At 38.4% G+C, this 16699-nt stretch overlaps 1 protein-coding gene across 3 annotated transcripts; it reads right to left on the bottom strand.

Moving 5' to 3' along the window:
* Positions 1–662: 662 nt before the first annotated feature.
* Positions 663–6813, bottom strand: ccdc160 (coiled-coil domain containing 160). Of its 3 annotated transcripts, none has more exons than XM_018096130.2 (2): positions 6656–6813; positions 663–2126 (listed from the first exon to the last, which is right to left on the bottom strand). In XM_018096130.2, exon 2 carries the CDS (start codon positions 2103–2105, stop codon positions 1131–1133), a length of 975 nt encoding a protein of 324 aa, XP_017951619.1. In that variant the 5' UTR covers positions 2106–2126; positions 6656–6813; the 3' UTR covers positions 663–1130.
* Positions 6814–16699: the final 9886 nt, after the last annotated feature.

Genomic DNA, 16699 nt, shown 5'->3' with positions numbered 1-16699 from the left:
CGTCATTGCGTGTGACATAATGTTTACGGTGCAAGTGATGTCACGCACACAACGTAGGGGCATATTTAGGTTCGATGTCTAGGGCAGCACCAGACCTAAATACAGTGTGGAAACAGGAAAAGCTGCCGATACTGCCTGTCATTTACACACATGCAATATTGCTCCCCACTGGCATCAAGGTATCTGAAAATACCTTTGCATTGCTCTCAAAGTGAATTGCTGTGTGGAGTTCCCACGTAATGTGGACAGTAGCATTTTCATGCAGTTATGCACCAGATGCCAGTAGTAAGTATCACTGTTGCTGCAGCTGTCAGGAAAACCCAGTGGAGGTTAAAACAGCCATGTCTGCCTGTCACAGCTTCTGATTATATAAAATGTGTTGTGGCTGCTGCACAAGGAAAGGTGCTGACAGAGGTCCATGTAATGAGGTGTTTTAGCTACCCTGACCACTAGCAGACAAAATGCCTTCTATGCCAGTGTGCCTAACTTTGTAAAGATCATTTAACAATGAGAATTTTTTCTAATACTGACACAATGCATAAAATGCATTTACCTCCTTTGTGGTAGGAATGCAAAAACTGAACATTTCCCCAAACCTTCGAAAAAAAAACAAGCAAAAATACAGTATTATGACCCATAACATGTCAGGAGTCAGATTATTGTAGATTCAAAGGTTTTTAAACATTTATTAATTCATTAGTAAAGGGGTTGTTCACCTTTAAGTTAACTCTTGGTATGTTATGGAATGTCTGCTTTGCAACTGGGCCTTGTTTATTTCTGGATTAGTTGCCTTCCTCTTCTGCTGCTTTCAAAAAGAGGTCACTGAACCGAATCTGAACCCTTATCTGCGTATGCAAATTAGTTAAAAAAAGAAATCAGCAAATGCAAAATACTCGCATTTTTCAATGTCCCCAGTCTACAGTCAATGTAAGGGTTTCAATTCAGTTTAGCCAGGCACATATTTGACTGAATTCCAAACCAAATCTGGGATTTGGTGCATCCCTAGTCTAACATTCTACAGTCTAACACTGGAAAACTTTCAGCAATAGATTTACAGATGTTATTCTTCAAAAATCATCTTGAATTTTATCTATGCATTCAATGTATATTTTTTGATTGCACAGCAATGTCTAATGTACAATTTTCAACTGAATAACTTCAGTACTGGTATTTATTGATTGTGAAGAGAAATGTTTCCTAAGTAAGTCCAAGGCTGCAAGGTTCAGGGAATGTGTTTTTTCTCTCTTTCGTTCTTCTTCTTTAAGATTCTCAATTTCTCTAAGCAACTTGTTTTTCTCTAAAATGTAATTCCGTTTTAGATTTTCAATTAATGTGCCTTCTTTAACTCCTTGTTGTTGCTTTACAGTTATTAACTCTTGCTCTAAATCTTTACTCTTTAGCTTTAACTCCTGAATTTCTTCTCCAGCTATACACAAATTCTTATTAAGACTGTTTATCATCACAGATTTTTCATGAAGATCTTTTTTCAAAGACTGAATTTCTGAGTCTTTTTGCAGTTTATCCTTTTGCAGCTGTTTTACAAGGATGCCTTTATTTCTGATATGTGTTTTTGATAATGTAAGTGCTTCTTTCGCTTTGCCAAGCTCTTGCTCAGTGTTCTTGTGCTTAGCTTTCAACTCAGATAGCTCAAGTTTACAAGCATCCAGCTGATTCTTAAATTTGGCACCTTCGCTGTACCTCTGTTGCATCTCGTGTCTTAACACTTTTAATTCATTTTCTCTCCAAATACACTGATCGTCCACATGAGCAGCAATAGGACAAGTCACATTATCATGCAGGTTTCCTACTGGTGGTTCCTTTTCTTTTTGATCATCTGGTATATTAGGGTCATAGCTAAATATATTAGACAACTCCTCTTTTCTTTTCCATTTGCCAGCTTCCAAACATCTTTCAGCCGCATTGTGGTACATTTTTTCAACATTTTTCACTTTTTCTTTAGATATTTTTTCTGATATTAGTTGCTCTGGTTCAAAACTCTGGCTAAAGAAATCTTGCACAGTAAAATGCGGAGGAAATAACTTTTCAATCCAATGTTTATTGTTTTCCATTATTGAAATTATTTCTGTGAATTTAGAGCAGGACATATGGTAGGTAAAGCTTTATGACTGTAAAACATGAGACATAAACACAAAGAAATTTGGTACACATATCACTCCTGATTTATGACATCTAGAAGGCAGAAGACAACCCAACTATGTATTCCTATAGAGAATACTGCTGCCCCTGACGGTAAAATATGCACTCCAAATATTTTGTTACAATTCATGCTAGTCCCATATATGTTAATTCTGTGTTAAATAATCAGTTTTGCAAGAGAATTGAAAAGTAATTACCGGTACTTACATTATTTTAAAATTCACAGTATTTTTTTCAGAGTTACTGTCATTGCTAGTTATATTTACTTTTAGCAGCAACAGAAATCTAGGGGCAGATATACCAAATTTGAATTAGTGCTCACTACAGAAAAGTTTACCCACTTCCTGTTTATTCCTATGGGATTTTTAAATGCAAATTTTTGAAATGGTGAATTTTCACATGTTGATAAATACACTTCAAAAAATCCCATAGGAATATGTAGCAAGCCTGTTGTGCCTAATGGAAGGGATTTTAGAATCAGCACTGTACCATAAGTCAAAGCAGGATCAAATAACCTATAAACAATTACTACAGTGTTGCTTGGAAAGCCTGAGGCCTGGATAAAGTATTTTTTGGTTAAATTTCATATATGTATAGAGTTTAGTGCATTGTTTCTGTTTACATTGTCTTAATTAAGCTTTCAAATCGCTTTCATTTCAGAGTGCTGGCAATTCAAGCAGCAGTCTAGTAAATGTGAGCCAGCTTTGTATTGCATGGCAGCAACTCTGATATGAGGAGGCCTATTTATTGAAATTTAAATTTGTGGAGTTTTTCAAATACCAATAAACTCTAATGTGTGAGATTAGAGCTCAACACAGAAAATCTCACCCACTTTCTGTTCATTCCAATGGGATTTTTATAAGCGGATTTATCAAATGGTGAACACTTTCACTTACTGAAAAATATGCCTCTAAAAATGCACAGGAATGAATAAAAAGTGGGGGAGTTTTTCTGTGATGACTCTAATCTCACACTTTAGAGTTTATTTGAATTTAAAAACATTTGAAAAATTCTCAAATTTCAATAAATAGTCCTATTTGTTTCAAAGTTGCTGATTAATAAAAAGTAACTTTTTCTGTGGGAAACTCTAATTTCACATTTTGATAAAACTTCCCCCAAAACCAAACATAAATGTGTGCTTACTTTTAAAAAAAAATTTGATTGAATTAAACCATGAAAAAACTCAGATGCAATAAATACACTCTCTGCTATTTTCAGTGTATATACACAAAATTGTAAAAATTCAAAAACTTGAATTGAAAAAAAACTAGTTGCTAGGACAGCTCCCATTGACTTCTATGTGGACTCACTATCTTTTAGATAGCAAAGTTTTACATTTGAGTTTTTTTTTTTTTTTGGGAAAAATTGCAGCAAAAATTAAAATTCTAACATTAATAAAACAGCCCCTTAGGGGCACATTTACTAATCCACGAACGTCCGAATGTGTTTTTTTTCGTAATGATCGGTATTTTGCGATCTTTTCGTAAATTGTCGCGACTTTTTCGTAGCCGTTACGACTTTTTCGCAAATTGTCGCGACTTTTTCGTAGCGTTACGACTTGCGCGAATTGTTGCAACTTTTTCGTAGCCGTCGCGCTGAGTACGAAAGTTTCGGATTCATTCAAGCTTCAGTATCGTGACTTTCCTTGGGCCAGGTTGGAGCTGCAGAGTGCCATTGAGTCCTATGGGAGGCTTCCAAAATCATGCTAAGTCTGAAAGTTTTGCCCGCCGTTTACGAGCGCTCAATACAAAAAAGTCGCGACAATATACGAGCAAATCGTAGCGGCTACGAAAAAGTCGCAACTTTTTGCGCAAGTTGTAACGGCTACAAAAAAGTCGTAACGGCGACGAACAAATCGCAAAATAATACAAAAAAGTCGCAAAATGTTTGTTTCCAATCCGAATTTTTCCCATTCGGATTTGGATTTGTGGATTAGTAAATCAGCCCCTTAGAGTAGATTTAAAATCCCCAACATAAAGCATGATAGGCTTCTGTTCCTTGAAAGGAAATATAAATAGGATACTATGAAATAGATCCAACCATGCAAAAACAAAAAGTGCCAATAACATTTAAAGGGAAACTATACCACTAAACATTGCAGATGTCTATAAAAATATATTGCATAAAGCAGCCCATAAGTAAAATACTATTTCATCTAAATAAATCATTTAAATGTAAATGTACGTTTCTAGTATGTGCCACAGGATAATTTTATATAGAAAATTGCAATTTAATTACTAAGGGCCGCCTCCTGCATTGTATAATTAATTTAGCACACAAACAATCCACACCAGCCAATGAATAGGGTTTGTCTTTTATTCCCACATTTCTTTCTCCTGGTAAAGTTATCGCTGCATTATTTCCTGTCAGTTGATCTCTGAGGGAACACACTGGCCATTACAACATAATGGCTCAAAATAAAAGATGTAAAAGGGCACTTAAACTTATAAATAATCTCTTAGTTAAAGGAGAAGGAATGGCAAAGTCACTTGGGGGTGCCAAAATGTTAGGCACCCCCTAGTGACTTTAATCGCCTACCTTGTACCCCGGGCTGTTGCCCCTGTTAGGAGAAAACAGCACCAGCCCGGGGTAGCTGCAGCGCTTCCTCCTTCCTGCTTCGCTTTCGTGCGCAGTAGAGTGAAAAGCCGAACTTTAACAGAAAAGTCGGCTTTTCACTCTAATGCGAATGCGCCGGCCGCTGGAATTTGCCGGAAAACTAAGCAGGAAGGAGGAAGTGCTACAGCTACCCCGGGCTGGTGCTGTTTTCTCCTAACAGGGGCATAAGGTAGGCGATTAAAGTCACTAGGGGGTGCTTAACATTTTGGCACCCCCAAGTGACTTTGCCTTTCCTTCTCCTTTAAGTATTCATTTTGAAGGTTGTTCTAACAAAGGTATAGCTTTCCTTTAAAGCACAATTTAACTCAAGTCCGCTTCTGCCTCAGGCAGCAGAGAGGGGCCAGTTACCAGGGGTGGCTCTGGTAACGTTAAAGAGATACTGACACCAGAAATCAAACCTTTTTTTTTTTTACCTTTCTATCATAACATTATCTTTGAATGCTATTTATAATTTTGCCTTAGAATTATTTTCCCAACCTGAAATGGTTAATGTTCCTCTATGTGGGGGCTGCCATATTTGTGCAGCAGGAGGCTGTTAGCATTAGAAGCTGTAACTGATAGGCTGAGAAGGGACAGTCAGGTTTAGGAACTTCAAGCAACAATTACTTACAAAAGCAGCCCTATCAGTAGAAAATGATCAATATGACCTATAGGAAACTTTTTATATAGGTTCATATTTCAAAGAGAGATTTTTTTAGTGTCAGTATCACTTTAAGGACCAAATTTCCATTTTTTAAAATGGAAATTTCAAGGGAGCAGCAGCCCAAAAAAGGCACTGATTGCACTCTCTGCACTAGCAATGCAGTCCCCACTTGACCTGTTCTGGTGTTGAATTTGTGGGGGTAGAAAAAAGCAAACAAAAGGAATTCTGGGAATGAATTCCAGACTCTTAAAAAAAAATCCCATTTACATGGGTTTATCCTATATCCTTTTGTTTGCTTTTGTCTGTATGAGGCAGTCTCCTCAACCCTATTTATTTGTTTGGGGGTAGAAAAGGGATGGCTGCCTTAGGGTGGCCTGGGGTCCAGAATCACCCCTGGTTGGCATAGAACTAATAAGTCTGAAACCATCAGGGCCGGATTTCTCTTCTGGGCGCCCCGAGGCCTCCCCTGCTGGTCACCCCCCCCTCCACCCATGTGCATGCACGAACGCGCGACACCCCCCCCCCTGTGCGTATGCGCGAACGCGCGACAACCCCCCCCCCCCGCACCCGCGAGTGCGCATTTTTAAACTCCCATACGGAGCAGGGGGGAGAGGTCCCGACTGCTCCGTATGGGAGCCAAATTTAAAAATTTTCTTGCGGCTGGGTGGCATGCCGCCCCTAAACTTCTGCCGCCCTAGGCCCAGGCCTTTGTGGCCTCTCCACAAATCCGGGCCTGGAAACCATCACAAAACAGTCTGTCTCCTACAGAATTGCCTTTCTTTTACTGATCCATCAAAACTAGAACAATAAGTATTTACACAACTCACTATGCTAGTGCTTCTGAACTGGAGGTCCATGGGCCACATATTGCCCTTCATATATTAGACAGATTTAAAAGGTTTTTTTGACTGATTGGCTTATACTAGAAGTACAAAGTACAATAAAAGAGCGAGGACAGCTGAGGAAAAATAAACGAGACGCTACATGAAAACACAAATGTAAGAACAGCCCTGCCCAACTGCTTCCATTTAGATCAGGCAGTCACTAACGCTATGCTACGTGATCCGGGGCCAAAGCGAAACTAAGTTACAGTCACGTGACGTCCCCTCAGGGACAAGACTTCCCCATGGGATCTCTCTTTGCATCTATCCAACTCCAAATGAAACGCATGAGAGGTTGTAACACAAGGAAGCAAGTTTATATAGGCGGATTATCACATTACCTGGCACAATACATTACCTTAAATTCCCTTGTGGAAGCTACCGCGGCTCCGTAACAATAAGCAGCTGACTAGTGTGAGACCGCTCTTCCGCAAACCCTCTATGTTACGTTTACGTTGGGCCGAGACGCCTTCTGTAGCCTAGCAACCAAATGAGGCATGAATGAGATCCGTACGTCCGGTTGTGAAACGCTGTGCCTTGTTAATCTAATTGTGATACAACACGCTAGCGACCTCTGCTGGTCATTTAATGCAACACGGGCATTTTTGAAATAAGAAATGTTCTGCGTTGTGCTCGGACATAAATGTGCTCTATAGATAATTTATGGCATGGCTGTTTTACAGGGCTGGACTGAGAGGCAAGGTGTCTGGGACTGAAAATTAGGAAAGATCTTTTCTCACTTTATCTTGCACCTTCTTTTGTGCTCAACTTTTCTATTCTGTCATTTTTTTCTCTCATCCCATAATGTTACCCCAATTATCTCCATACCTTCCTCCCACTCTCACCCTACATGCCATTTTTATTTTCTGCTCTCTCCTTCTCCTTCTGCTGTACATCTTCTTTCTGTTTAAAGGTTGTTCACCTTTAAATTAGCATAACATAGACATTGATATTCAAAGGAAATTTTCAGTTGGTTTTCATTTTTTATTTTTTGTGTTTTTTTCAGTTTTAGCTCTTTGTTTCCCACCTCTCCAGTTTGGAATTTCATCAGCTATCTGGTTTCTAGGGCCTTGTTTTAAGAAGGTAGTGGTTTCAATGAAAGACTGGAATATGAATAGGAGAAGAGCTGAATAGAAAGATAAAGAATAAAATGTAAAAATAATATTACATTCTATAACATACTAAAGTTAACTTAAAGGTATACCACCCCTTTAATGCCTCACTTTCTACTAGAATTGGCAGGAATTAGATGACCAGAAGAAAAAAAGAGAACTGATGTTGCTTTGTTTATAAAAAGGGATCAGAAACCTCAGATACCCTTTCTCATCTCAGCAGGGCAACATCAGGACCTTCATCTGTTTTTCTTCTGAACTATCTCTTCAATCCTACAGCCAGGAACTGTCCAGTTGGTTGTTACAAAATTAATTTTATTAGCAGTTTATAAACAGCTTAATAGCTTTGAAATTGAAAAAAATATGTAAACTGCAAAAGTGCTTAGAAAATTTTACATTCATTTTGTTTTCAGGAGATTTATCGCACTTTTTTTTATCTTTAATTTTTATTGTTTTATAGCAACAAAATAAAAATTTTACGTTGCATAAATCAAGTTGCATATTTTTCTTTTTTTTCTGACATTTAGATAAAGTTGTCTTGATATTCATGTTCTCTTGCTCTACAATACAAATGTGTTTTATCGCTATACAGTATGTCAGTTCTAAAAAATAACAATAACAGGTACATCTCCTTTATATTGGTGGATTTATCGCACATTTTAACGTATTTTTATTGCACAACATCAGATCTGCATTTTGCAAAGTTCAATTTTGAATGCAACTCACCATTTTTTTAAACCCAGAATGCAGCATTTTCCCTGTTATTCCAATGTAACTGCAACCAAAAGAGGGAGTTGCATCTGACTCAATTGTTTCCAAAATGCAACCAATTGTGCATGTTTTGATGAATCAGACACAAGCATCATTTCTGGTGCTTAACGTCAAAATGACATTGGCTGTTATTTAGGAGCAAGCACCTTAGCCCACTGTAGGAACCCCAAAGCTACCACCACTCCAGGGTTCAGCTAAAAGGCACAGTTACACATGATTCAGAACAGTCAGCTGGAAGGCCACACCAATGCTGGGCACAAGTATTAGGAAGTACAGTGTTGCTCGAGCCTAGCCTGACTCCTTCCTATACAGAAAGAAGGCTAGGCTCGATCAATCGATCGTCACATAGTGGATGCAGCTCCTTCCTTCGCCTTATCGCCGTAGTTCAATTGACAGGAAGCCAAGTTTTAGCAGGTATTTTCTATTAAAGCATTTAAAATACTAAGTGGTTTGCAGGATAGGGCAGTTATTGGTGAAGGGTAGAATAGCTTTTTTACTTAACAAATTTTAGTGTTACTTTTCCTTTAATCATATAGTAGGGCATTGTTTGGTCAAACAGTTCATTTATAAATCATGCTAGAAAACAATCTACCTGCATGCACTGGAAATACTAAATCATGTCCCGGTTTTCCTGCAAATTATGTCCTTTGATTGTAACATATGTCTCCAGGGTGAACTATTTAGAATAAAATCATACATGTGAACAGTCAGAGACCTTAGTCTTTTATATTTGAATTTATGTCCTGGATGTAGACTTTAGAGGGGATCATGATGGGGCTTGAAAGAAGAAATGTATACACTCTCCAATCAACACAAGAAAGTCAAATAAAAAAATGGAAACACACAGTGCACAACAGTCAGTTAGGCAATAAACATAATGACAATGGAATGTACAAGTTATTTGCAGCATAAATGGCAGAAATGTAAATAACTGCTGGAATTTCTATTGTTCCCCTCATCAGCATCATCATTTATTTATATAGCGCCAGCAAGTTATGCAGTGCTTTACATACATTTATAACAAATAGGATCTGAGATACAGGGAGGGGCTTCATTGTTATGGTCCTTAAAATGAGTGTTAACAATCTGAATTTGATTCCAGAGAAGACTGGGAGCTAGTGAGAGGGGAACAGATGATGTGGATCTCCCTGAGATGATGTGAGAGATAGAGGCACATTTATCAAAGTACGACAGGTACGAAATACAAAAAAATTGTATTTGGTCATACTGTGCGTATTTTCTGCGACTTTTTTGTACTTTGCGCGACTTTTTCGTACCTTACGACAAAATTTGTGCAACAAAATCGTATTGTTGCACCAAGTATGAAATTTTCAGATTCATTCAAGCTTTGGAATAGTGCCATTGAGTCCTATGGGAAGCTTCCAAAATCATGCAAGATGAAGCAAGAAGGGGTGGGAACCTTATTATCACGGGGGGGTACATTGGTTGATGAGAACGGGGAAAAAGCTGAAATTTTGAACTCTTATTTTTTATCTGTCTATACATCTGAGGAGCCAGATAATGAAGGCTTCCCTTGTAATATGCCCAGTTCTAGTAATTTAGCTACTGGTGCGTGGGTCACTCAGGAGGAAATTCAAAAGAGACTTGAACATGTAAAGGTAAACAAAGGTCCAGGGCCAGATGGGATTCATCCCAGGGTATTAAATGAGCTGAGCGCTGTGATTGCCAAACCTCTTCACTTAATTTTTCAGGATTCATTGAGGTCTGGCATGGTGCCGAGAGACTGGCGGATTGCTAATGTGGTGCCGTTATTTAAAAAGGGATCCCGTTCTCAGCCTGAAAACTATAGGCCTGTTAGTCTGACATCAGTAGTAGGAAAACTTTTGGAAGGGGTAATAAGGGATAGGGTACTTGAATACATTGCAGTTCACAATACTATTAGTTTGTGCCAGCATGGTTTTATGCGTAACAGATCTTGCCAGACTAATTTAGTCACCTTTTATGAGGAGGTGAGCAGGAACCTTGATGCTGGAATGGCAGTTGATGTCATCTACTTGGACTTTGCTAAAGCGTTTGATACAGTACCTCACAGAAGGTTAATGATCAAATTAAGGAATATTGGCCTAGAACATAATATTTGTAATTGGATAGAGAACTGGCTGAAGGATAGAGTACAAAGAGTGGTTGTAAATGGAACATTTTCTAATTGGACCAGTGTGGTTAGTGGAGTACCGCAGGGGTCAGTCCTTGGTCCTTTGCTTTTTAACTTGTTTATTAATGACCTGGAGGTGGGCATAGACAGTACTGTTTCTATTTTTGCTGATGACACAAAATTGTGCAAAACTATAAGTTCCATGCAGGATGCTGCCGCTTTGCAGAGCGATTTGACAAAATTAGATAACTGGGCAGCAAACTGGAAAATGAGGTTCAATGTTGATAAGTGCAAAGTTATGCACTTTGGTAGAAATAATATAAACGCAAACTATCTACTGAATGGTAGTGTGTTGGGGGTATCCTTAATGGAGAAGGATCTGGGGGTTTTTGTTGATAACAAGTTGTCTAATTCCAGGCAGTGTCATTCTGTGGCTACTAAAGCAAATAAAGTGCTGTCTTGTATAAAAAAGGGCATTGACTCAAGGGATGAGAACATCATTTTGCCCCTTTATAGGTCCCTGGTAAGGCCTCACCTTGAGTATGCGGTGCAGTTTTGGGCTCCAGTCCTTACGAGGGATATTAATGAGCTGGAGAGAGTGCAGAGACGTGCAACTAAACTGGTTAAGGGGATGGAAGATTTAAACTATGAGGTGAGACTGTCGAGGTTGAGGTTGTTTTCTCTGGAAAAGAGGCGCTTGCGAGGGGACATGATTACTCTGTACAAGTACATTAGAGGGGATTATAGGCAGTTGGGGGATGTTCTTTTTTTCCCATAAAAACAATCAACGCACCATAGGTCACCCCTATAGATTAGAGGAACAGAGTTTCCATTTGAAGCAGCGTAGGTGGTTTTTCACGGTGAGGGCAGTGAGGTTGTGGAATGTCCTTCCTAGTGATGTGGTAATGGCAGATTCTGTTAATGCCTTTAAGAGGGGCCTGGATGAGTTCTTGATCAATCAGAATATCCAAGGCTATTGATACTAATATCTACAGTTAGTACTAGTGGTTGTATTTATAGTTTATGTATGTGAGTGTATAGATTGGTAGGTGTGGGTTAGGTGTGCTGGGTTTACTTGGATGGGTTGAACTTGATGGACACTGGTCTTTTTTCAACTCTATGTAACTATGTAACTATGTAACTATGCACAGAAGGATCAAAGTTGGAAAGGTTTTCCCGCTGTTTACGATCGTTCGATACGAAAATTTTGTGACTTTCGGATCGCCAATACGATATTATCGTGACTATTCCGATTTTTTCGTAAGCATTTTCTTGATATTTGCGATCATCAGAAATTATCGTATCTGGTTAGAATTTTTCCCATTTCGGGATTCAAATTTGTACTTTGATGAATGTGCCCCATAGTGTAGTCCAATAGTAGCATTATTTCTCACTGAGCCCCAAGGAACTTAAAGGCCATGATTTGGAAGTGGGTTCTCAGCATACACCTAGCAGGCACTACAGGGGTCCTTTACTTTTGGGGAGGCAATAAGCAAATTGCAAAAAATGGCCACCATTTGGATTTAATCTGCTGTATGAAGACATAGAAAAAAGTCTTCCTCCTGTCTTAGTAATTAAGACTTTTGGTGCAATATCTTGGCACAATTGCACATAATGTGCTTTGTTGCCTGTGTTGAAATGCTTCCAATCCGGGCAACAAAACGCCAGAAAGACATTTGAATTGCACAAGCGAAGGAAAATGCAGGAAAAGGCACTTAAGAGAATCAAATGTTTTACCACCACTGACTCACACAAAGTTAATTTCTGATGTTTTGTCACCTGCACTAGAGGAGATTAATCGGGGGATGATGAAATGTAGCCTGTGTCATTACCCTTGTGGTTACTGTTACAGATACTGATAATGACGTGCTTGGTATTGTATTTATGATAATATAACGTCTGTATTCACATCACTGCTTGTATGCTTTACATACTTTTGCTTATCAGTACGTCACTTTATACTTGTATTTATCTTTCACTATAACTAGCACATCAATTACACCATTTACGTTTTAATTACTCATTTCCTATGAAATTATTTTCTACTTACCACTAATGTAAAGAATAAAGAAATCAGTAACTAAAACACATAAATATTAAGATAGTTAACTGAAAGAAAATGTATTTCTACAATATCAAAAACAAGTGCAAATAGACTTCAGAGATTGTCTGTCTTTTATAAATACACTTCACTCCATACACTTCGTTTGTCTGGAGGCTCCCAGTCGTTCCTATTCACTTATATACCTGTGTAGTGGTGAACTATAAACTTAAGCTTAAATTTAATGGTTTCTTTATCAAGCCAAATGCTCACCAAACGCCAAACGCTGTCTTTTATAAATGACAGATTTTGAGCAATAAAAGAATACATCCACCTTTGACAGTCAACTGACAGAAATTAACACGATTTAGGGCATGACCTGTGTAATGGGTCAAGAGATAACTGGAAACCAATGTTTTTATGAAAAGGAGTCAAATTTTTCTTAAAGAAGAAATCTTCTACAGGTATTTTGGTGAATAAAAAAGGAGTTAAATGTTTAACAGAGTTAAACAACTATAACAAGAAAAATGTCTTTAACAATGAAGTAGTTCCTTTATGTCTGTGTGAAAAAAAAAAAAGATGTAAGAACAAACTGTTCCCTACCTGAAGTAACGGAGATGTATACACATGTCTACTAAAAGGCCATGCTTGATGTGTGAATTTGTGGGGGAGATATTCATGAGAAACAGATAATGTAACCTCAATAAAGATTACTCCCTGTTACAGCTGCCCAACTTTCTCCAAGCCCTTTTCTCAAAATGTCCCTGGCCTTCTTCAAACAGCTGCACATGCTAGTCCGTAACAGGGCCTCTCCTATGGCTAGCCATTATAATTTGCTCTATTTGCCCTTGTGACCGTGGATCAGCTGTCCTGTGACAGCCCTCAACTAAAAAGCCATGGATTCAGTATATACAGCACAAACACATTATACAGTTAAGGTACACAGAGTTATGGCAGAGTAGTCACACACTGGTCCCCAGTACAAATTAATAAGGGCTGTTGTTGGTGCAGGGCTTCCAAACTTTCTCAAATTTAGCAGGTTCGGCTCTAGTAAGTTACGTCAGTTTGTAAAATTCTTACAAAATTATCCCAGCAGCAAGAACTGTAGTGAGATCCTGCAGGAGTGGCTGAAAATTGTTGGCTACAAACATTGTGGGGTTCTTTGTTACAATTATGCAAAAGTATTTAAATCCATCTACAATTTGCAGGGAGCAGCTTGGTGGCAGCAGAATGGGCGTGTGGTCATCCAGGGGGAGAATTTGAAATTTTTCCCAGTTGATATGGAGCCATGAGCACTTGCCAACTTCAGTAATCAGCTGAAGTGCTGTGCTTTGCCATGTCCCAGGTACAGCAACATATCATCTGCATAAAGGGATATATTTGGTTTGTTTTGTATATTTTGTAAGGCCTGTGATCTGCAGGAAGATCTTATTAGAATGGCTAATAGTTCTATCACCAGGAACAGCTCACGCACATCTGCTTGAGCGCACACATTGTAAGCTGTAGAGGAAGCAGACCCTGAGGTCCCGGCCTCCCCACAACTGCAGGGTCTGCTTCCTCTATAGTTATGCCAGGAAGAACAACAGCATGGATAGTGGGCAGCCTTGCCAGGTACCCCATGGTAGGTAAAATGGTAAAAATGGTAAAATGGTAAAATACAAACCACTGACCTTTACCTGAGCTTGGGGGAATTTATATAACAGATGCAGCCATTTAAGGAAATAATGGCCATATTTCATAGCCTTCAGAGGTAGTCCCATTCTATCGAGTCTAGTGTCTAGTAACACCACCAACCTTGACCCAGAATTCTCATGCAGGATTTGTAGGTTTATGAATAGCCTTCGGAGATTAATTTCTTGGATGGCATAAATTCTAATTGGTCCATATCTACTAGGGATGATAAGACTTTGGACAGGTGATTAGCTAATACCTTGGCTAATATTTTAATTTCAGTGTTCAGCAGAGTTATGGGGTGGTAAGAGTAACTTCAGTGGGTCTTTACCCGGTTTAGGAAATATAATAATTGTTTTAGTGAGAGATAGTGGCAAGTCATGAAAGAAGAACTAAGAACTGGAAAAGATACAATGCAAGGTTAGAGTATATATACAGACAGTCTCTGGAAATAAGCTGCACCTTTAAATTAACATAGAGCAGCTGGGTTCAATTGGCAAAACTTTGGATACAGACTGAAATATGAGGCTTTAGTACATGGGAAGCCAATGCCTCTTTCTTGCCTGTGTAACAAAGAGGTATAGGTAGAGGGCTAAAGAATATGACACTGCTGGTTCAAACCCAGCAGAGAAAAAATATATACACTACCTATTTGGCTGTTGTGCTTCTAGGTCAAGTACCATTTATTCATTCATGTTCTTCATTGTGCGGGTGCCACACAGAAAATTATTAATCCTCTCTTTTTTTTTTTTACTACTAGTACTCTTCTGGCTTGTTATCTTAATGCAGATTAAACCTCTCACCTGTGACATATACATTGTTTCTAGCACTGAAGAAAATATCTTGAGTAAACAGTAAATACAATGTTCTCCACTCAGAAAATGTACCTATACCAAAACATGACAGACAGATACACTTATTTCCTGGCATCAATAAATTATTACAACTTTATCCAGTGTGCTTTCTGCATTATTCCTTCATATTTAACACCTGACCTAGCTGAATAAACCAATCAGTCACTGCAGGGGGCCCATATGGGTCATAACTGTTCAGTTAGATTGCTTTGGAATCGGACCTGCTTGGTCAAAAACTAACTATACAGTTATGTCCCATGAGCCCCCCCCTAAAGTCACTGACTAAGAGGTTAGAAAACTGAAAGCAGGAAATAGTCCTCTGGCTATTATGATAGACATCTACACACTCCATTTTTGCCTAACTAACTATATTAGAAATATTTTTTATTTAGTGCAGTCTTCCTATTTTACCCATTTTAATTTTTACACTGAACTGTTCATTTGAGCACAGAAGCTAGGGTTACCTTCTGTACAATTTCTAACTCTTAACACTTTACTAAAATGTTTCTCTATTGACTCCCAAATATACACAACTTTACTAAAGAAAATGTCCTTTTACTTATCTTCAAAGCACGTGCCATTTTCTCCCCCATGCAATTAATCCCTCTTTATGTGTGCTCCTAGGCTTCTTTTTTGCTCCCTAAATAGGAACTGGTTCCTATTTAGCACAACTCTCTTCTGCTTTTAAGGCCTTAAGCCCTTTTTACAGACTAATCCTTACTGCTACAATTCTATTCTATATCCCTAATGCAGCTTTCATTTACTAAATCGCATACATTGTTTTCAGGCAAAAAAACATTTTTTTTAATAATAATGTCCCTTTAAAAAGAAGTTGGATTAGTTTTTCATTTTATATGACCTTTATTCCTTCTTATTGGTATAAAAGATTTGAAGATTCAAGTAGACTAAACTACTTTCCAGAAAAGTTGTTCCAAATTGTTGGGAGACCTTTCCCCCCATCACACAATTCTACCATGGGAGGAAAATGTACCCGTGTGTCAGTGAAAACTTCACTGGCTGGCAGTATCAATTATGAAAGGTCAGAGAAAGAGAGAACATGGAAGATGTAGAATAAAAGGAAGAAAGGAATTTGTGAGGAGACTTGAGAATATTTGGAGTGACAAGAGAGAAGACTATATGATAGTCTCAGAAAAAAAATTATGTTGGTAAAACTGTTTTGGAGTTTCTAAAATGTTGAGCACTAAAGTGGGTTTCAGTCAAATAAGTTTCAAAATCTCTGTTCTATCTTCCAGTTAGTTAAATAATATTTAGATATGTTTGGGAGACTGTAAAAGGTTTTTGTCTTAATCAAAATCCCTTCTGATACCTAAGTGTATTGGGTTGCTATCATCAGAGCCAGGACAAGGAGCTTTTTTCTCCCAAGGCAAGGGGGCATGTGACTCGCCTCCCACATGGTTTCACCCTTATCCACTGTTACAAAGAGGCAGTAGTAGGCAGTAGTTGTGCACACTGCAATAAACATATTTTCTAGAAAATTGCAGATGCAGGAAAAGGTGATGTACCGTGTTAGCCAGTCAAAATGTTTACAGGGTAACCCTTTTGAAATAAAAAATAACAAAAGTGGTATAAAGGTGATACCTTATTGGCTAACTAAGATAACCATAGCAAGCTTTCAGAACATTCTAGTTCCTTTTTCAAGCTGATTACAATGAAGCTGTGGTGCTCGCTGATATATATACAACATTCAGCTCATAGATCAAATAACCAGAAAAAAAGGAATATCTGTGTGGAAGGTGTTGACAAAGTCATATAAAGGGGGGGGGGGGGGGCTGCAAGGGACAAATAGATACAAACAGATAAGGAACAGGATAATGTGGAT

Source organism: Xenopus tropicalis, chromosome 8 (genome assembly GCF_000004195.4).
Source record: "Xenopus tropicalis strain Nigerian chromosome 8, UCB_Xtro_10.0, whole genome shotgun sequence".
Taxonomy (NCBI): Eukaryota; Metazoa; Chordata; class Amphibia; order Anura; family Pipidae; genus Xenopus; species Xenopus tropicalis.
The sequence above is the reverse complement of the archived record's forward strand: the minus strand, read 5'-3'. Positions and strand labels throughout refer to the sequence as shown.